The 22530-nt window shown below is 37.0% G+C and overlaps 1 protein-coding gene across 2 annotated transcripts in view; it reads left to right on the top strand.

Annotated features, from left to right (window-relative positions):
- The window catches only part of RASA2 (RAS p21 protein activator 2), a 122205-nt gene that overhangs the window by 18880 nt on the left and 80795 nt on the right, over positions 1–22530 (top strand). For both annotated transcript variants that reach the window (XM_042955823.1, XM_042955822.1), the window contains exons 2-3: positions 7909–8026; positions 13799–13902. In XM_042955823.1, coding sequence (XP_042811757.1) covers positions 7909–8026; positions 13799–13902 — 222 coding nt within the window. The remainder of the gene's footprint in view (positions 1–7908; positions 8027–13798; positions 13903–22530) is intronic.

Here is a 22530-nt window from a genome sequence, read left to right as displayed (position 1 = left end):
ACTTCTTGGGGTGCCAGGATGGCTGTTAGTTAAGCGTCGGACTCTTGATTTCAGCTTGGGTCATGATCTCATGGTCGTGGGATGGAGCCCTGTGTTGGGCCATGCACTGACAGTTCAGAGCCTACTTGAGATTCTCTCTCTCTTTCTCTCTCTGCCTGTTCCCCACTCTTGTGTGTGCTGGCTCTCTCTCTCTCTCTCTGTCTCTCAAAATAACATTAAAAAAAAAAATACACTTCCTGATCTTGATTCATTGTTGAAGGAAATGGTGATCATTGTACATATAACCAGATCTGTACTGTTTGCTGTAGGGCCAATACAGCTATCTTTGTGTGACAAATGTGCCTTTGCATATTGCAGCATCCTGCATCCTGGCATGCATAGCACTTTTAAAATGAGGGATAACCTAAAAACATTTCTTTTTTCATTCAGATGCAAGTAAAACGCATCTCCATTTTTTCAGTTGTCTTGCTCAAGTGTCATATGTTAGTAATATATTGAATGTCTTGAATACTTTAATCTTACTTCTTTAGGGTCAAGATCCGATGTGTAAATTTAAGGATGAGCTGGAGGTGCCCAAAATGGTCTACATGGTTTCAGTATTGAGAATTTGGCACTCCCAAATTGATGAACATGGTACTGTATTATTGAGCATATTTAAAAAATGACATCCAAATACGGCAGTAGGAAATGAAGAAATTTTTGAAAGGCAGTTACAGAAATAAGAGAATTAGGATCCATTTGCCTCCACAATAGCCAAATTTGGAAAGAGCCCAAATGTCCATTGACTGATGTATGGGTAAAGAAGGTGTGTGTGTGTGTGTGTGTGTGTGTGTAATATACAATGGAATATTACATAGTAATCAGAAAGAATGAAATCTTGCCATTTGCAACAGTGTAGATGGAACTAGAGTATATTATGCTAAGGGAAATGGGTCAGTCAGAGAAAGACAAAAAACATATGATTTCAGTCATATGTGGTATTTAAGAAACAAAACAGATGAATATAGGGGAACGGAAGGAAAAATAAGATAAAAACAGTGAGGGAGGCAAACCATAAGAGACTCTTAAATACAGAGAACAAACTGAGGGTTGCTGGAGGGGTGTTGGGTGGGGGGTTACGCTAAAGGGGTGATGGGCATTAGGGAGGGCACTTGTCATGAGCATTGGGTGTTGTTTGTAAGTGATGAATCACTGAATTCTACTCCTGAAGTCATTATTACACTATATGTTAACCAACTTGGATTTAAATTAATACAAAACAAAGCAAAATTTAACTTATTAAAAAAAAAAAAAAAAGATCCGTTTGTCTACATTTCCCAAGTTGAAGCATTCACTTTTTGAGTGTGCTATGGTACTCAATTCACTATCTAATGGAACAATGAAAGTAGTTTTTGGTGAGGTATTGCTTTATAATTTTCGAGTCCATGTGTGATCCAGGTAGCACATGTAGCTGAAAGATTTACCATACTCTGATGACCAGTAATGTGAAATGGGATTTTCTAATTTGTTAGAAATACAGGGCAAGAAAACAAACCAGTCAGAATTAAGTTACAGAATCAACTCCAGCTAGTTTAAGCAGAAAGAGATTTAATGAAGATTATTTATTTATTTATTTAGAGAGTGTGCAAGTCGGGGAGGGGCAGAGAGAGAGGGAAAGAATCCTAAGCAGGCTCCACACTGTTTGTGCAGAGCCCAACGAGGGACTCGAACTCACAAACTGTGAGATATAACCTGGTTTGAAGTTGGGCGCTTAACGGCCTGAGCTACCCTTATTTTAAGTGGTTTATGGAATTGTTGGAAGTTCTGACTGAAGAAACAGACTCTACGTTGAACTTTCACGAATGAAATTCTAAAGTCACATTGCAGCTAGGCTACCAAGGAAGTTACTACCTCTTATAGGGTCAGAAATGTACCTACAGAATTAGGAAGCTGTAACTTTTAGCTGCTTGTCTGAGAACCTTACCACTTCTGCTGTGGTTAGGAACCTGCCACTATTAGGAAAGAGCCTTCACCAAGCAGCCATCTTCATTAGTAAGCTGTTGTCACTGCAGCTGGCTCCAGAGCCAAGCCACACTGGCCACAACCTGTATGACGGAATGGATGCCTTGTGCCCTTCTTGATACCTATGAAACCTGTGACTGGATACAAGGACTTCAGGAAACGCTGCTGCACAAAACTTGGACATGTCCGTGACCGTACTTCATAGTAGCAGCCTAAATATAACCTACCTTCTCTTCTGCTCTCCAGATTTCTAGCGAGTGCGATAGGTGGAATTTAAATCATATCCACAACCCTAACTGTAAGAAAGCTTGGGGAATGTACTTTCTAGCTTTCTAGTATCTGCAGTACAGGAAGTCCTATACCAAAGGATGTTGAAATGGGTGATGACCACTGATCCACCGTATCTACCACAGATATAAACCCCGATTCTCCTTAAGGCTAGCCATTATCAAATGGGCTATATAGATAAATTGAGAAAGATTACAAATAATACCATCAAATAATCTTGAGAAACGTAAGTATTTGTTTTTCAGTATATTTTTATTATTTTATAATGACATTAAAAAAATACCTAAAATTTGTGCTCCACCTATGGATTCAGTGGTCTGTGGATGCCAAAAGTTTCTTCATATTGAAAATGTTGATAGTGGATGGAAAGTCTCAAAGAGGGCGTAACAAAACTGTTGGAATGAGTTATCTAAACTGAGGGAAGTTTGGCGTTACCAAATGCTGAAGCATGGTCAGATAAGTTGGAAACTAACAAGCAATCATTTGATTTGGTGGCACTTAATATTACTGTCCTTGAGGGTTCTTTTTTTTTAAAAAAAGATTTTTTTTAAATGTTTATTTATTTTTGAGACAGAGAGAGACAGAGCATGAATGGGGGAGGGTCAGAGAGAGAGGGAGACACAGAATCGGAAGCAGGCTCCAGGCTCCGAGCTGTCAGCACAGAGCCCGACGCGGGGCTCAAACTCACGGACCGTGAGATCATGACCTGAGCTGAAGTCGGACGCTTAACCGACTGAGCCACCCAGGCACCCCTAGGGTTCTAATAAAGAAATAGGATCAGAAGGCAATTGCAGGTTCAAGCTGTGAGTAGGACGGAAAGGATTGGAGTAGAGGTTATAGGATAAGTTTTCAAAGAGCAATAGTTGTGTTTCCCTCCTTCTGTCCTTCCTCTCTCTTTCTCCCTACCTCCCTTCGTTCTTACTTATATACCATAATTAGAACATAGGGGAGGTCCTATACAAATATCACACACAAGACAAGTACAGTCTTTCAAAGTTCCTCACTTTTGTCTCTGTGTAGCTTGATATAAAGTGTGTACCATTAAAATAATTTTTCTGCTTAGAGATACCATGGGTAGAATATTTTTATTCTCAAACTGTTAGTTACTTTACTTTTGATTATTTTTTTTATAGAGTAGCAGTTAATTATTTTGATTTTTTTTTTTTTTTTGAGTGTCAATATAGTTTGGAATTAAAGTCTTGATAGCTGAATCTACCAACATATTTGTATGATTGATTAATGAGCTGGGCATTGATCAGAAGAATTCACCTTCAGTGTAGTTTATTTGACTATAAGTTAGTGACAGATATTCCACAAATACAGATTATGATAACCGCTTTTACAGGAAGCAACGTTGAGTGTGTTTCATATATTACATAGACCTTAAGCTTTTACTTATTCTTAGTAAATATCTGATACCATTCATTGGATTCTGTACACAAAGTAATCGCTATTATCTCCCCCTTGAAAAGGCAGGTAGTGGAATAGATGTACATTCACAAAATAGTTCTCAAACTGCACTTATGTGAATGAAACGGGAACATATTCAAGAGCAGTGATTCAGTGTTCCAAATTCCCTCATTAGATATAGGTCATATTTATTATGATTTAATTCTAAAAGTTGTTTACATTCCAGGCCCTTTGGTGACCTACTTGGATTTGGGGTTTAAAAAGAAAATACCTTCTGGATTTACAGAGAGAGGAGACATCAAAGAAGAAAAGACTTAAAGGAGAAGAGGCGCGCCTGGGTGGCTTGGTTGGTTGAGTGTCTGACTTAGGCTCAGGTCATAATCTCGCTGTTGCCAAGTTTGAGCCCCGTGTCGTCAGCACAGAACCTGGAGACTGTTTCAGATTCTGTGTCTCCTTCTGTCTCTCTACCCCTGCCCTGCTTGCGCTCTGTCTCTGTCTCTCTCTCTCAAAAATAAATAAAAAAATAAAAATAAAAAATAAAAAAAAGAAGAAGGTTGAGAGTAATCAACCTGCTTCAATCAGAATTGGTAGGCAGTGTTGTGGAATGAGAGGGAATGGGGTAGAGAGAGCTCGGCAAGATGGATTGAGATTGGATAAGAGAAGCGACATCTAGCTTCAGGAAGAGACTGGATGGATACAAATAAAAACATATAATTTTTTCCTGTTAGGAAACTGGTTTATTTGTAAAGGCCAACCCATATTAGGCAATTTTGGAATCATTTAAAAGATTCCTGATTCTGAGTTGAGATGAATATATTTACTCTAAGTAGTAACTTAATTTCTTTTAAGCTCTCAATGACAAGCTTTTTTTTTAATATGAAATTTATTGTCAAATTGGTTTCTATACAACACCCAGTGCTCATCCCAACAGGTGCCCTCCTCATTGCCCATCACCCACCTTCCCCTCCCTCCCACCCCCATCAACCCTCAGTTTATTCTCAGTTTTTAAGAGTCTCTTACGATTTGCCTCCTTCCCTCTCTGTAACATTTTCTCCCCTCCTGCTCCCCCATGGTCTTGTGTTAAGTTTGTCAGGATCCACGTAAGAGTGAAAACGCTTCTCTGTATGACTTATTTCACTTGGCATAACACTCTCCAGTTCCATCCACGTTGCTACAAAAGGCCATATTTCATTCTTTCTCATTGCCAAGTAGTATTCCATTGTGTATATAAACCACAACTTCTTTTTCCATTCATCATTTGATGGACATTTAGGCTCTTTCCATAATTTGGCAATTGTTGAGAGTGCTGCTATAAACATTGGGGTACAAGTGCCCCTGTGCATCAGTACTTCTGTATCCCTTGGGTAAATTCCTAGCAGTGCTACTGCTGGGTCATAGGGTAGGTCTATTTTTAATTTTTTAATTAAAAAAACAGTGAGGAACCTCCACACTGTTTTCCAGAGCGGCCGCACCAGTTTGCCTTCCCACCAACAGTGCAAGAGGGTTCCCGTTTCTCCACATCCTCGCCAGCGTCTATAGTCTCCTGATTTGTTCATTTTAGCCACTCTGACTGGCATGAGGTGGTATCTGAGTGTGGTTTTCATTTGTATTTCCCTGATGAGGAAGGACGTTGAGCATCTTTTCATGTGCCTGTTGGCCATCTGGATGTCTTTTTTGGAGAAGTGTCTATTCATGTCTTTTGCCCATTTATTCACTGGATTATTTGTTTTTCGGGTGTGGAGTTTGGTGAGCTCTTTATGGATTTTGGATACTAGCCCTTTGTCCGCTATGTCCTATCTTTTCCCATTCTGTCAGTTGCCCTTTAGTTTTGTTGGCTCAATGACAAGTTTAAGGAGTATCTTACTGGTGCCTTTTCATTGATTTTCTCATTGTAATAAAAAAATTATTTATTGAATTTTTCATAGGTGCTTCTTAAGTTTCTGATAGACTATGCTAAAATATATTGGTCTAAGTGGCGTTTAGTTTTAAAGTGATAAGCAGAAAGAGACTTGAGTTTATCTAGCCCAAATTTCCATCAGGAAGGCTGTGCTTTAGTGATTTGTGTGAAGCCATTTAGATACCTAGTAGCAGGGGTAAAACAGGAGCATTGATTTCATAATTCTTACGGCAGTGCTGTTTCCCTTAAGCCAACTACCTTGCTTTCTGAATTTAGTACACTGGTGTCTGATTTCAGTGCACACTTTTGTGTGTGCTTTTGGACCATGAGTATCTCAAAAGAACTTCAAAATTAGACTCCCTGGCTTCCTTAGTGTTCCTTCAACAAGTATTTCTCAAATATCTACTGTATGACAGTCACTATTTTAGATTTTGGGGATCAACAAGTTCTCAGGCCTCAAGAATGAGAGAACCAGAAAATAAACATGTAAAAATTAGCAGTTTCAGATAGTTATAAATGCTTTCAAGAAAACAGAAGTAGGCTATGGTAGCAGGGTTATCTACTGGAGACAGAATAGTTGGGGAAGGTTTCTCTGAGAATTTAAGCTGAAACCTGAAGGAAAAGCAGAGCCAGCCATGGGATGCTGTAGAGTTAGAGCATTCCAGGCAGAGGCCCTCCATGTGACCAAGTTTGGCATGGTTGGTGAATGAAAAAAGGGTGAACACTGAAGAGAGCGGGAAGAAAAGAGGTCAGAGAGGAGAGAATGGTAGGGCTGTGTGGATCATGAGAATGGGAATTTAGAAGTCAGATTGTATTCTAAGTGAAATGGAATGGTATTGGAGCAGGGGAGTGACCGACCTGAAGAATATGTTCAGATGATCACACTGGTGGAAAGTAGATTGTAGGGGAATACCAGTGAAGGCAAGGAGAAGTGGTTGGATTTGAGATGTGTTTTGGAGGTTTGCTGGATTTACTGATGGGTTGGATGTGGGGGAGGTTTGGGGAGGATGGTGAGAAAAAGAGAATAAGATGGTGGTAGACTGGGGGAAGAGCATGTTTTAGGGGAGGAAGTCAGATGGTTTGTCGGGGACTTGTTAAATCCGAGATGCCTACTGGATATCCAAGGAGGCAGTTGGATATTCACAGTGTTGAGGAGGAGAGATCAGGCCTAGAAATGCAGAGCTAGGAAGCAATTGCATTAACACCATACTTGAAGGGGTTTGCACAGGCAAAGAAGAGAAGGTGGTCCAGATCTGAGTCCTGAAGCATTGCAACATTTAGAGGTGAGGAGGGAAAGAAGTCAACAGAGGGCCAGGGATGTAGGAGGAAAGCCAGAAATAATTGTGTTGGAGAAGCCAAGAAAAGGACATTTTAAGGAGGGATGTTAGTGTTCACTATTATTAAATAGTGCCACCAGATCAGGTATGATGAGGGCAGAGAAATGACCACTGGATTTGGCGACATGGAAAGCATTGATAACCCTAGCTAGAACAGTTGCTGTGTGTCATCATGGAGTTAGAAGCTGGCTGACTGGGGAGAGGGTTGAAGAATGGATGGAAAGTGAGAAATTAGCAACAGTGACTAGAGATGATTGCTTTTGAGAAGATTTGGTATGAAAGAGAGTCTAGAAATGGAATGATACCACAAGAAAGGATGTGGAATCACAAGAGATTTTTTTTCTTTTTGTGCTCTTTTAAAATTGGGAAATACTAAAGCTTGTTTTTGTTCTGATGGGAATGATCCACTAGAGAGGAGAATTGATGATACAGGAAAGAGGGATTAATTGTGGAGTCAAGTCTTTGAAGTGGCACTGGTGATTGGAATGGAGAGGACAAGTGGGGAGTTGCCCTTTTCCACGAGCAGGGACACCATGATGTAATATGACCTCACACTCCCCTTTACACCCAGCTCCTCTTTTCAGTCTCACTGGATACCTTTTTTTTTTTTTTTTTTCCAACGTTTATTAATTGTTGAGAGAGAGAGCATGTGTGCTTGAGCAGGGGACGGGCAGACAGGGGGAAACAGAGGATCCCAAGTGGGCTCCCTGGTGACAGCAGAGATCCTGATGTGGGACTCGAAGTCATGAACCGTGAGATCATGACCTGAGCCAAAGTCCAGTGCTTAACTGACTGAGCCGCTTAGGTGCCCCATCACTGGATGCCTTTCGCCCAAATTGATCAGCTTCTTTCTATAATCAGGAGTTTTTTTGTGCTACCTCTGGAATATTCTTTTGAATTGAATTCATCCTTTATAAGGCTTAGCATGAAGCAGCTGGTGGTATTTAACACCAATTTTAATTTTTGTGCCAACAGGTGAAGCAAAAAATTTATTGCCATATCTTGGACCCAACAAAATGAGAGATTGTTTCTGCACCATAAATTTGGACCAGGAAGAAGTTTATCGTACCCAAGTTGTTGAAAAATCTTTAAGGTTTGTAAAAAATTCATAAATTATCTTTCATATGATATATATTAATAAATAAATTTTATACTTTTTCCAGACTGTAATCATCAAGAATACTTCGTTTATCTGAAACTTTTCTTTTTTTTAAAAAAACAAATTTTTTTTTTAACGTTTATTTATTTTTGAGACAGAGAGAGACAGAGCATGAATGGGGGAGGGGCAGAGAGAGAGGGAGACACAGAACTGGAAGCAGGCTCCAGGCTCTGAGCCATCAGCCCAGAGCCCGACGCGGGGCTCGAACTCACAGAACGTGAGATCGTGACCTGAGCTGAAGTCAGACGCTTAACCGACTGAGCCACCCAGGCGACCCTGAAACTTTTCTTTTACATTCTGGATTTTTTATTTTTATTTTTATTATTAAAATTTTTTTAAATGTTTATTATTTATTTTTGAGAGAGAGAGAGAGACAGAGACAGAGTGAAACAGGGCAGGGGCAGAGAGAGAGGGAGACACAGAATCCAAAGCAGGCTCCAGGTTCTGAGTTGTTAGCACAGAGCTCAATGCAGGCCTTGAACTCATGAACCACGAGATCAAGACCTGAACTGAAGTTGGATGATTAGCCGACTGCGCCACCAGGCGCCCCTGGATTTGTTTTTAGAATTACAGAATCTTAGAGTTTGAGGGAGCTTTAATGTTTTTTGAGCTGGACTAATCAACTGCCTTACGGTTTGTTCCTTCTGACAATTATCGTTGACAAGAGGTCATCTGACATTTGCTTAATAATGTTTGTTCCAGTGACCAAGGAGTTCATTGCTTCTTAAGCAGACTATTTGTTCTTAGAACTATTCTGATCCTTAGGAAACTCTTACATTTAGTCAAATAATGTCTATCAAAAGGAGAACCTACTGTATGCCAAGAGCTGGCTGGGTGCTGTTTATTCCTATATTCATGAGAACAAGATAGATGCAGTGCTGGCTTTCATGTGGCTTTTCATTGCTTCAAAATATATCTTCCTTTTAATTGTTCCTAATCCTCCCTTGGATTTCTGGAAAACACCTTAATCTGTCTTTGACATGACATCTTTCAAGTTTTTGAAAACAACTATCAATACACCTCAGTTTGTTCTCTAGGCTAAATTTTGCCTATTTATTTGAACTTTTCTCAGAGTACCTCATTATTTTATTTCTCTTGAGAATAAATTACTTCTGAGAGTTGCACAAGTCATTGTCAGGGAATGGATTCTTACGTAAATTTCTCATTTTTGTTAAGTGTAATAGCACTTTGAGAGTATCATAATAAATTCTAATTCATAAAATTAGAGTGTGCCACGTCTGCCCTGTAATAGCATTTGTGGGCATAATTCTAGCACAGAGCTGTGCTGACAGGACGCAGTCTTGGACAGAGATAAGAGTCAAAATAAAGGCATGGGGAGTTGTTGGAATGAACGTGTGATGAATGAATTACTAAGTGTCATGACTCCTGTAAACTTTTTGGGGAATCTGGTTTTAAAAGTTTATTCACTTTGAGAGAGAGCATGAGCAAGAGAGGGATAGAGACAGAGGGAGAGAGAGAATTCCCAAGCAGGCTCTGCACTGTCAGAGCAGAGCCCAGCGGCGGGGCTCGAACTCACCAACTGTGAGATCCTAAAACCAAGAGTCAGATGCTTAACTGACTGAGCCACCCTGGCACCCCTAGGGAATCTATTTTTTGGTGTTCTTTTTCATAATCTATTTTCTTTAAACTTGCCCTTTTTTCTCTGAGGCTTTTTCCCTTTTATCTTTATTGTCAGTGGTTATAATTTTGAATGTCTCTAGTGTTCTTCATAGGAAAGGATTGTGTAAAGCTGAAAGTACTTCAGTAACCCCCCCAAAATTTAAAGTAATATACTTCATGTCTTTAGTCATAAATCATCTGTCCCTGTTGTATTAGAATTTTGTTATTTATATGTTATGCATGATGAAACCGAGTCACCAAAAGGCTGAATAATTTGTGTGTATAATATAGGAAGTTGGAAGCAAACTGGAGATTGGAACCTGAAACTGTTACAACTCTTAGTTTGTTACTCAATGTACACTGATTCCATATCGCACAAAAATCAGTGATATACAGAGCTAGTAATTGTCCATAAATTGAATACTTGTGGTAGTTTCAAATATGTAGCTTTGTAAATTAGTGACTAAAATTAGCTTACTCTTTTTTTTAACTCTTGCCTTTCTAGATATTTGTGTTGTGGAAAGATGATGAAACCAATTATTTTTATCCATCTTAAATTATTTTTCTAGATGCATAGCAACTTGGAAGGTATTTTAAGACTAACAGTGGTTACCTTAGTTATTTCACATGTTAGATTAGGTGCTTCTTGGATTCTAGGTGCCCCCTAGCATTTTCCTTGTGGAATAAGGTGAAAGAATCTGTAATATAAAGCTTTGCCCCCCTGGCTTTCATGTCAGTGTTTTTTTCCCCTTATTTTGATAAGTCAGTAGATACCATTTAGATCTTATGGGTTCTGAATAGTACAGTTTTTATAGGCAGCCTGGATACAGGTTTTCATAATGGGTAAGGAAGAGTCCTATATGAAATCTATAGCTCCCACATTTCTACCTCAAATCCTTTTGAAGAGCGAATGGTATAAACAAACTGAGAAATAGCAATACTGCTTGTGCCTAGTGGTTTTCTTTCCCATCCCAGGAATTTCCTTAAGAGTCATATGCATGATCATACATCAATGATAGCAATAGAGTGTTGTTTTAAAAACTGTGTAAGTCTAGTCATTGCTGCTTACCAATCTCATTGAAAAGTTTTCTTCAGATAGATTGATTAGTTAATTAATTAAAGATGTGGGCACCCAGATGTGGGGATTAACTTGCTGCAATTGTGGTGATATAGTGATAACAGATTGTTTAGTGGATAGTTCTGTGGTATTCTTACTTGGTTTTATAATGTATTTTAAAAATAACATTTGAGTGCGTGCATGTGACATATAAAGGAAATCCTCAATTTTATAATTGTTTATAAAATGATGCAAAGGAGAAAATACCTAAACATGTCATGTCTTTGCCTAATAGTTGTTTTTGTATCAGTTTTTATGTTGAGATTAATTAGAGGACTCCAGTTATTTTGATAGACCAACTATTAAAAGTTTATTTTTATTACATTTGAGGTGGGAAACATATTGGCAAAAGTTAACCAGGCGTTATAAACAGCTAAAAAGCTGAGTCAGCTGTTTTCTGGACAAGGTCAGAAATAACTTCTGTAAGAGTATTTTCCTTTGTATTTCAGTTTCTTTTTTTAAGTTGTGACATCCTAAAGAGATTGCATTTTTCTGGTGACATTTTCAAAGAATCCTTTATTTCTTTAAACATTCTTAGGAAAGAAGTGATCTTGACAAAGACATTTACTAACATTTCAGAGATTCATGTCTTTATAGAAGAATTTAAACATCAAAATAACATTCTTAAAATAAACTTATAAAAATGAGTTGTTTGGGGGGCACCTGGGTGAGTCAGTCAGTTAAGTGTCTGACTTCAGCTCAGGTCATGATCTCTCAGTTTGTGGGTTCGAATCCCGCATCAGGCTCTGTGCTGGCAGTTCAGAGCCTGGAGCCTGCTTCAGATTCTGTGTCTCCCTCTCTTTCTGCCCCTCCCCTGCTGGTACTCTCTCTCTCAAAAATAAATAAACATTGGGCGCCTGGGTGGCTCCGTCAGTTAAGTGTCTGACTTTGGCTCAGGTCATGATCTCATGGTCCGTGAGTTTGAGTGCCGCATCGGGCTCTGTGTTGACAGCTCAGAGCCTGGGGCCTGCTTCAGATTATGTGTCTCCCTCTCTCTCTGCCCCTGCCATACTCATGCTCTGTCTCTGTCTCTCAAAAATAAATAAAAACATTTTTTAAAAGTTTAAATAAACATTAAAAAAATAAGTGGTTTCATAGGAGAAAATCTTAGCAACTTGGGGATAGGCAAAGAATTCTTAACTTAGGATGTAGAAATCACTAGTCATAAGAGAAGAAAATTGAGAAACCGGATTTCATCAAAATGAGAGCCTTCTGCTCTTCAACAGACATTATCGAGAAAATGAAATGGCCATCCACAGCTGGGAGAAAATATTCTGACAAAGGACTTGTATCTAGAACTTATTTAAAAATGAAAACAAAACCAATAAGACAGATAGCCCATTTAAAATATGTGGAGAGGGGCGCCTGGGTGGCTCAGTCGGTTGAGCGTCCCGACTTCAGCTCAGGTCACGATCTCGCGGTCCGTGAGAGCCCCGCGTCGGGCTCTGGGCTTGATGGCTCGGAGCCTGGAGCCTGCTTCCGATTGTGTGTCTCCCTCTCTCTCTGCTCCTCCCCCGTTCATGCTCTGTCTCTCTCTCTATCTCAAAAATAAATAAACGTTAAAAAAATTAAAAAAAATAAAATAAAATATGTGGAGAAAACACGAATAGGTATTTCCCAAAAGAATATATACAAATGGCCAACAAGCACATGAAAAATATTCAGCATCATTAGCCATCAGGGAAATGCAGTTTAAGACCATTTCTGTCACTATAGATTCTTGAACAAATGTGTCATGATCGAAATCAGATCACTGGTTTTTGTGACAGTATGGAGGAGGCGATTGCACAAGGGAACTGTCTGGGGAGATAGAAATGTTCTGTATCTTGACTGGGGTAGAAATTTCACAGGTGTAAAAATTTATCATATCACATTCACTAGAATAGCTAATTTTAAAAAGACTTTCAATAGCAAATTTGACAATGAAATAACTTGAGCCCTCCTACATTGCTGGTAAAAGTGTAAACGGTACACATTTGTTTGGGACACAGGTGTTGGAAAACAGTTTGACAGCAGTTTCTTATAAATTAAAAATTCATCTACCTTTTAACTTAACAATTCCACTCTTTTAGCTGTCTACCCAAAATAATTGAAAGCATATGTTCAGAAAAAACCTTCTATAAAAATGTTATAGCAGCTTTCTTTTTAACAGCCCAAACTAGAAACAACTTGCATGACATGACTGGGAGAATAGATTGTGGAATATTCATGAAGGGAATATTATGCAGCAATTAAAACACATGAGCAAAATGGAAAAATCTCAGTTGTTAAGCTGAGTGAGGGAAGCTAGACACAAGAGTACATACTATTTAATTCTATTTATATGGGATTCTTTGACAGATCTGTATAATAGAAATCAGATCACTGGTTGCCTGTGTCAGGTGTGGTGGGATAACTGCAGAGGAGTATACAGAAACCTTCTGGGAGACAGAAGTGTTACTACGTGTTGACTGGGATGGAGACGACACAGGTTTATAAATTTGTCAAATCATTAACCTCTGTACTTTAAATTGGATTTCATTATATGCAATGTATAACTTAAGTTGATTCAAAATAACCCATTGTAATTTCTTAAATATATTAAAAAAAATACTTTTCAAAACATTATCCTTTTGTGTTGTCAATTGCGATTAATAAAGCTATACATATTTCTGAGATGATGATGTTGTGAAGGACACTCTCCTCAGCTCATTGTGTCCACTTGAGGTGGACATGACCCTAGGCAATAATTGGGTCTTCTGTCCATAGGACTTCTGAAAAGCTGTTCAGAGCTCAGCCTAGCAATTGAGGTCCTCTCAGAGTTCAGTTTGGTTTGTATAAGGTTTAGTTGGAACTTAGCATAGAGAATAATTTTGGGCTTTTGAAGCTTTTCCCTATGATGTTTTAGTCTGTAATTTATTTTATTGAAAATACTGTTTGAGGACACCGTCAAATTTAAATTTAATGAGATTTTCCCCCTTTCTCTCTAGCCCATTTTTCAGTGAAGAATTTTACTTTGAGATTCCAAGAACTTTCCAGTATTTGTCTTTCTATGTTTATGATAAGAATGTTTTACAAAGAGACCTTCGTATAGGTATGTACTATTCATAATTATCTTTAATCACAGTGTTGGTGTTTCTGTTAATTCTTTCTCCAAATATAAAGCATTGAACAACAAAATAATATATGTTCAATATTTCTAATCCTTTACTCTTCATGTTTGTTTGTGAATCTTATTTTTAATTTGTATGCTCAGCTTAGGTAATGCTTTGGAGGTGTCATGACTGATCTCCCCCTAATCATGGAGTCATGCTTCCAAAGTACCTGTAGGGCCATTTTCGTTAGTATTCATTACACTTGTTCATCAGTTTTTTGTTTAGTATCTTGTCTAATAGGGTATTTATGAAGGTAGAGACCATCACTCACAGAGTGCCTTACATTTAGTAAAATCTTGGTAAGTATTTGCTGAATGGTTCAAAGAATGTTTTTATACAAAGATCGCAGTATTTGATCTCCCAAAGAACATTTATTTTTGAAGCTTTTTTAATAGAAGTAATAATTTGCTTTAATGTAGACGTATGTTTTCTCTCTGGCTCTATTGGTGACCATGAACTCTATTTCTTAAATAATTGTCTAAGGCTGGGGTATGCTCTGTGGGCATGGAGTAGAACAAAGCTAAATGGACATGTATGTGTCAGATTCATGGTCTTTGTACCATTATCTGTATTTTAATAACAGGTAGAAGTCTGTAATTTGCATGTATTATCCTCTTGCTTTTTAGTATTGTGAATTTCGTCATTTCCATTTCACCTTTCTGATTGGAAATATGCTCAAGTCTTCGACAGTTTAAATGGTTAATTTGACTTTTTTAAATGATTTATTTGACTTTGTCCTCTCTTAACTACCATCTAATGTGTTTCTGCTTTTGCTGTTGAACTTCTTAACAAATGGTTTGTATCCTTCTGCTTACTGCTACTTTGTTTTTAAATCTTTGTAATCTGGCTTCTATATTTTCCTGACAAACCTTTTTTGAAGTTTGCTAGAATCCTTTTAGAGGAAATCAAATAACCTTTAAAAACAGTATATATATTTTTAATTCTAAAGCTATTACATGTTCTTAGTGATCAGTAGTGGCTGTGCACAGGAATAACTAGTTAATAATTTGTATATTTCTTCCCTTTATTTTCTGTATTTGTATTATTACATTGCACTATTCAGTTTTTTCCTTTTTTCATCTAATGATCCTTTTCCCTTGTCATTAAGTGTTTTTTAAAATTATTTGTTAAATATCCTCTGTAAAGAAATACATTGTTTTAACCACCTCTTTGTTGGTGAACACTTACATTTTCAGATTGTTGATTTCTCTAAATGGTGTTGCTATGAGCTCCTGGGGCACCTGGGTGGCTCGGTTGGTTGAACATCCGACTCTTGATTTCAGCTCGGGTCATGATCTCAAGATTTGTGAGTTCGAGCCCTGCATCTGATTCTGTGCTGACAGTGCAGAGCCTGCTTCAGATTCTCTCTCTCTTCCTCTCTCCCTGCCCCTCCCCTGCTTGTGCTCTCTTACTCTCTCAAAATGAATAAATAGACTTAAAAAAAAAAAATGGTGTTGGTATGAACATCCTTCTTGCATACATCTTAGTATGTCTCTTTTTCTTAGAATAAATTCCTAGAAGTGAAAATACTGGGTTAAAGGATATGAATATTTTTATTTATTTATTTTTTAAAGTTTATGTATTTACTTAGTGCATGCACAGGCAAAGGCATAAGCTGGTGGGGGGGGGGGGGTGCGGGTGCAGGGAGAGAAGGAGAGAGAGAATCCTAAGTAGGCTCCACACTGTCAGTACAGAGTCTGATGCTGGGCTTGATCCCACCTGAACCAAAATTAAGAGTTGGACAGTTAACTGACTGAGCCACCCTGGTGCCCCAAGATATGAATATTTTTAAAATTTCTTCTCTCTGTGTTTTTTACATTGGCCCCCAGAAATACTATGGTAATTTAAATTCCCCCAAACATGGCCTGGGCATAATCATTTCACCATATCATGGATATTCTTGGATATTAGCATTGAAAAAAGTTTCTCCCAATTTGATAGGTGAAAAATAATATTTTTTGACTTGTATTTTTCTGATTATCAATTTGTTGAATTTTTTGTATGTTTATTAGTCTTTTATATTTTTCTTCTATAAACTAGTTTTTCATTGTCATGCCCATTTTTCATTTGGATGGATTTGTTTACTTTTATGCGTACTTATTTTGTTAAATATGTTAACTTTTGTCAGCTGTACACATAACAAATACTTTTTCTTTGTCACAAAAGGCATTTTCATAGTGTTGAATCCTTATCTGCCTCTTTGTCATATTTGACTCTTTTTGATTGCTTATTCAACTTGTTGAAAGCCAGAGAAAATACAGTTTAATGACTTTGTATTATCCTAGTTGTCTTTCTTCTTCTGAGTTCTTTATTTATATGCAGACTCTTTTCTTTCTAGCAGACCCCTGAGGTCCCATCCTCAATTCAGTGAAACCAACATTTACAAACACTTCTGTGTGGCATACAAAGAAGACAACTCAGGTTATTCCCAGGCTATCAGAGAGGCACACTTGTACTCTAATTCTAATTTATTGTAATTGGATCTGGGCTAGAGATATGAACAAAGTACTTGAGAACACAGACAACAGGTAATCTTGTTTGGTGGAGGATTAACAGACTACCTAAGTAGGAAAAGTAAGAAATTTCCAGGTTATAGGGATTCGCAGAATTAGAGGAGAAAAAACAAATCATGTTTGTGGTGTATCTACTGGAATATATAAATTACTTAGGAAGAGGGTGGTAGAAGTGAAACTGGGAATATAAATTGGGACCAAGTTGTGATGGACCCTAAAAACTGTGCTTAGAAGTTTGGACTTCATCCTATAGACAGTAATGTTGAACCTTTTAAGAATGAGAAAACTTTAAAAAAAAAAAAAAAAAGGAAGAAAAACATTTTAAAAATTATATATGACTATGTATACATGAATACTTTTGTAGTTTAACAACTTTTTATGGCCTACAGCAGTAACTTCCAAAATACAAACTCAGTGTCTATAGATTACATATGTAAATGTATATATATGTATATATGTTCTTTTAAAGTATATATACACACACTTTACATATGTGATCTGTAGTTTATGATTTAGAGTAGAGAAATTAGAGTCAGGGAGGCTATAATCAAATGAGATGCAAAGGGCAGTGGCAGTGGGAATGTGAATGAGTGCATGTACTTCAGTGAAGAAGCTTCAAGTAGGGTTTAGGGGCTATAAGGGGATGAAGGATTGTGAGAAAGGAAAGTTAAAAATGGTATTGTTTCTATGGCCATCATTAACTGAGATAAAGAACACAGCAGGATGGGAAGAGGAAAGGATGACTTTGATTTCAAACAAGTTAAACTTGTATTACCTGGGAAACATCTTGGTGGACACTTTAGTTGACTGTTGGAAATACAGATCTGAAGCTTAGAGAGAAGGGCTTGAGATGTGAATTTGAGAGTCATGAGCATTAAGTGATACTTGAAGACTCTGCAGGAACCAATGAAATTGCCCTGGGAGCAGATAAGGAAAACACAGGGAAAATGAGGCTTCAATGAAGATTGATAAAATTTATCAGGGATGTAGGAACAGAGATAGGAGAGATTCACATCTCAGAAGGCCAGGAGATCTTTTAATGTCAACAACTAGAGTAGAGCAGAGTAGGGTAAGGATTAGATAAAGGCTCTTGGTGGTTATGAGCGACCCTTGAGAGAGAGTGTCTATCATGTCTTTTTAAGAAAACTTTGTAATTTTCATTGTTTGCATATAATACTATAGTCATACATTATTTCATTGAAAGGCCTTTAGTTGAGGTTTATAATTATGATTTCCAAAAGTTCCCTGTGCTAAGTTTTTTTGTTTTTAAAGTAAAAGTCAATTGCACTTTTAAACAAAAAAATTTTACATAAATATCACTTCTTTGTGTAACAGTATCAGAAACCCATAACTTGGTGTGAGAACTTTTTTTTCAAATAATTTTATTTTTATTAAGACAAAATTTTTGCATTTAGTGGCAGTTTTTTTCCTTTTACACATAGGAATTATTATTAAAGTAAACTCAGCATCATGTATGTACCTGTTAAAGTTGGAAAATGGTTTTTATTTATGAATCTTTACATTTTTGTAGTTTAACATATTTTCTTTTGTCACTAACTCATAAAGTTCCGTTGTTGCCTTTTTTTTTTTTTTTTTTTAAGCACGGGGGAGACAGGCAGAGGGAGCAGAGGGGGAGGTAGAAAATCTTAAGTAGGTTACATGCTCAGCGCAGGGCCTAACTTGGGGGCTCAACTCTGGAATCTTGACCCGCGGAAATCAAGAGTCTTACCCCACTGAGCCATCCAGGTACCCTGGGGTTGTTTTTTGTTTGTTTGTTTGTTTTTTAAATTTCAGCTATTGAAAATTGAGTTTAATTATTTTATAATTCTTAGTTGCCAAGTTGTAGATTAAACAGTACTATAGCATTTTCAAATGAAATTTGAGCTAAAGTTGAAAGACCCATCTTTGAAACTTAAGAATTTCTGAGAATGTGCACTAGCCAAGTACAGTTTTAAGAGCTTGTTTGTTTTTTAATTGTGTAAGTAATACATGAATTTTTGTCTTTTTATAAAAAAATTTCAAATTGTAGTACTGCAGATAATCCTAATTCATTTTGACCACTGACTCCCTCCCAGTCCCCTTCCCAGAAGTAATAACTGTTATCAATATGGGGCAAAATATTTTATGTTAGTCATCTTCGTATGCCAGGTAGTTAGTACAAAAATTTGATTGTGAATTAAAAACTTGAGACCTAGGAACTTTGCTATAAAAAGATAGGAAGTTGCAAAGTTAAGGTTTTATTTTATTTTGTGATATATTGACGTAAGGTATAGTGTCCTCTCTTAAAAGGAGAGAAAAAAGAAAAGTTTTATGTAAGAATGTATTTCCATTTCCAGTGAGAATTCTAATAGAAAAATAAAACATATATTTTATCTTATAGTGTGTATTTTCTGGGTATTTTAGTTTGAGGGGCATCTAGGCTGAAAAACTAAACTGTGGTTATCTGAGCTAGGCAAGTTTTTTTTTCTTTCGCCTTGTTTCAGAACAGTATAAGAGAATTTCACTAGGCTATCAGAAACCTGAATTCATTCATGACTCTGTCACTTCCTGGCTGTGTGACCTTAAACACATCACTTTACCTTCTTAGGCCTGGCGTATCTATAAAATAAGTCTGAGTTTAAGATTGCTAAGATCTTTTCAGACTTTTTAATTTGTAATTTCTGCTGGCATTTAGCTCTGAAGTCAAAATTGCCTAAGTTGACACTTTCATATCTGTTTGCATAGGGCCTGTATCACTTATCTGTTGGTACATAACAAACCATTCCAATACTTGGTGGCTAAATACATCAACTATATATTTGGTCATGATCCTCAGGGTTGTTAATTTGGGTTGAGCTCAACTGGTGGTTATTCCATTGGTCTCAACTGGGATCACTAATGTGCACTTATCCAGAAGATTGACTGGACTAAATGGCCTGACTCATATGTCTGGTGGCTGGTGCTGGCTGTTATCTGGGCCTTCCTTTCCATATGGTTTTGGGGTTTTAAGAGGGTAAGCCCTACTGCACAGGTGTTTAGTAAGATTCTACTTGCATCACATTTGCTGATGTCCCATTGGGCAAAAGCAAGTGACATGGCCAAACCAGAGTCTGTGCTGGAGAAGACCACACGATGGCATAGACCAAGGAAGAATGATTTTTGGGGACCATTAATATACCAGTCTACCATGGAGAACAAAATGTACCCTAAACTCTATACACTAGGGCATTAAAGTTTTGTGATTGAATCGCTGTTGTTGACTGTGTGCCAGAATTTGTTCAGTGTTCTGATCCATTTTCATCCTGTATAGACAGTCACAGTTGTCACTACTTATATCTGCTCTTTTCATCCATTTCTACTAGCGTCCATGTAGGAGCAGGGCTATCAAGATTTGCCAGTTGGTGATCTGTATGAGGATGAAATTTCTAAGAATATGTTGTATCTAAAAATGGCGCCCAAATATAACACAGTTTTTACAGATGGCAAGAAAATGCTGTTTAGAAGTGGTGCTGGAAAGCTGAGAATACTTTTTTTTTTTTTATTTTGAGACCAACAAAGATAGTTTCTGTGCCCACAGTTCCTTCATTTCTTTTTGTGTTTCCTCTCCTTGTTTTATTTTAAGGAACTAATACAGCATCTGGGGTGTGTGTGTGTGTGTGTGTGTGTTGGGTCTGAGCTTTTTCTGTCTATGAGTTTGTCAGGACAGTGGGGAAATGAAATAGTACCTTTAAATAATTTGTTGAGTAGTTTGTTCCTGGGAGATTTTTTGTTTGTTTTTTTGAGGTTGGTGATTTCATGGCTACTAAAGTGATGAGTTAACTTTGCTCAAAATGGTGAACACTAACCTAAGATAATATTTGGGACCATTAGAGGCACAGAATTTTTACAACTAATCAGAGAAGGGCTTCTCTCTCAGAAGACCAGAATCATTCAACTCTTTCATGGCAGTGAGTGCCAGGGATGCACAAGATATGCAGTAGAAGGAAGAAGGTACTTGCTTCTGGGAATTTTTACCTGTGAACTAAGAGAATTCTCATTTGGGAAGACACATGTGATAAAGATGGATACTCAGTGATCTGAGTAGAGTTCCTACTCTCTAGTTTTTAGAAGCATTACTGATTAAATAGATTTTGGTTAGTGGAGTCTGGAAATCATATCACCATTTAAAGCACAGTGGTATTGTGATTATTTGTTGAATGAGTAAATGAATCAGTTAATCCAGTAAACTTCAAAATAAACTTTTTCAAAAACCTTATTTTCAAGTTGGGGGCTTGCTTTGGTGATACTTGTAAATATGAAAATATATACACACATGTATATTTGTGTACATATGCATAAATTATGTATAAAAATCCTAGAAACTGTCTTATCAGGCCTTAACCAGGAATCTCTCAGCGAGTTACTGGATGGTGAGTAAACTCTCTTAAAATTACATGCCAGATAATATCTGCATTTTTCTGGAAAGAGAACATAAATGGTGCATAGATACCAAGATTCTTAAAGGGGGAAATGAGTTGTTTTCAAAATGTAAGAACTTCAGATACAGGATATATAGGTCTATTTCTGTGTGTGTGTGTGTGTGTGTGTGTGTGTGTGTGTGTGTGTGTATCAAACTGTTATACATTGCCTTAATGTTCGTATCTGGAGTAGATTCATTGGTAAATGGAGCCACTCGATAGACTTTTGATAATCATAATCATTTGTGACATGCACTACTTAATACTTTGTCATAATTCTGTATCTTAAGCCATTCTTGGTATAATATTGATTTGCCAGGAATTTGCTATAATCCATAGGTGAAACATATCAAGAGATTTGTGTAATTTCTCTCTTAACCTAAACTTCTTCAACAGTGTAAAGAATATTTGAGTGCCTAAATTCTGTACTTGTCTTTTAATCAATATATCCAGTAGTGGAAGAATTTGTTTTCCCATCATTTTGTGTCTTAAATTTAACCAAAAAAAAACACTGAAATATATTATTTTCCTGTTGCGATTTCCTCAAGATTTGAATGAATTATACATTCCATATATTCACAAGAAGATTTTGGCCTTTACATTAGACTTCATCCTATTTATTTATTTATTTATTTATTCATTCATTCATTCATTCATTCATCCATCATCTAACTATTGTATGTATGTATGTATGTATGTTTATTTATTTTGAGAGAGAGAGAGAAAACGTGAGCAGGGGAGGAGAGGCAGAGAGAGAGGAGGGAGAAAATCCCACTATTAGTGCAGAGCCTGATGCGGGACTTGAGCTCATGAACCGTGAGATCATGACCTGAGTCAAAGTCAAGCGCTTAACTGACTGAGCCACCACGCACCCCTGCAGTGGTTTTTAGTATATTCACAGATTTGTGCAACCATCACCACTACCTAATTCCAAATTTTTAAAGAAAGTTTTTTTGTGTTTTTTTTTTTCTTGTCATACCTTTCCTTACCACTTGATACAGAACAATTTTTAAATCCTGATAGAAAACTTTTTACTGTTTCCTAAAAGTTTTCAAATGTGGAACTAAAAGACCAAGATAGATCAGAAGAGAAAGGGCACGAAGTGTAATTAGGACACTTAAAGTGAAATTCTTACCTGATGAAAGAAAGTGAACTTTGACTTTAGTATATATTCTTTGTTGAAACTTTTGTGTAGAGTCTTGGAATAAATTGTCAGTCATATGCAAAACTGGGTCTGCTTCTTAAAACTTGAATTGAGGAAGGAAATGCTTTGTACCAACATGGCAAATACTTCATTATAATAAGAACATTTCTGTTTCTTTCTCTCATACAACTTTGTTCATTGTACCGTATCTTTCTCTAAGAGGTAGAAACTCTTTAGGGAACTGCCCTGATTATTATTATTATTTATCATTGTTATTTTTTGGTATGCATTGAAGCAACATAAGCAGTGTTTATAATGTTTTGATAAAAGCAGATTTTAAAGAAAATTATTGTCTTAATCTGTAATTTTCAAGTCAGTTTTTAAAATTGTTAGTGATATATGGTATTTATCTTTTTCTCTTAATTGGAACTTGTGAACTCTTATTAAATGCAAATATGTCTGTCTAGATAGAAC

This window comes from Panthera leo, chromosome C2 (genome assembly GCF_018350215.1).
Source record: "Panthera leo isolate Ple1 chromosome C2, P.leo_Ple1_pat1.1, whole genome shotgun sequence".
In the NCBI taxonomy this organism is placed as follows: domain Eukaryota; kingdom Metazoa; phylum Chordata; class Mammalia; order Carnivora; family Felidae; genus Panthera; species Panthera leo.
The sequence above is the reverse complement of the archived record's forward strand: the minus strand, read 5'-3'. Positions and strand labels throughout refer to the sequence as shown.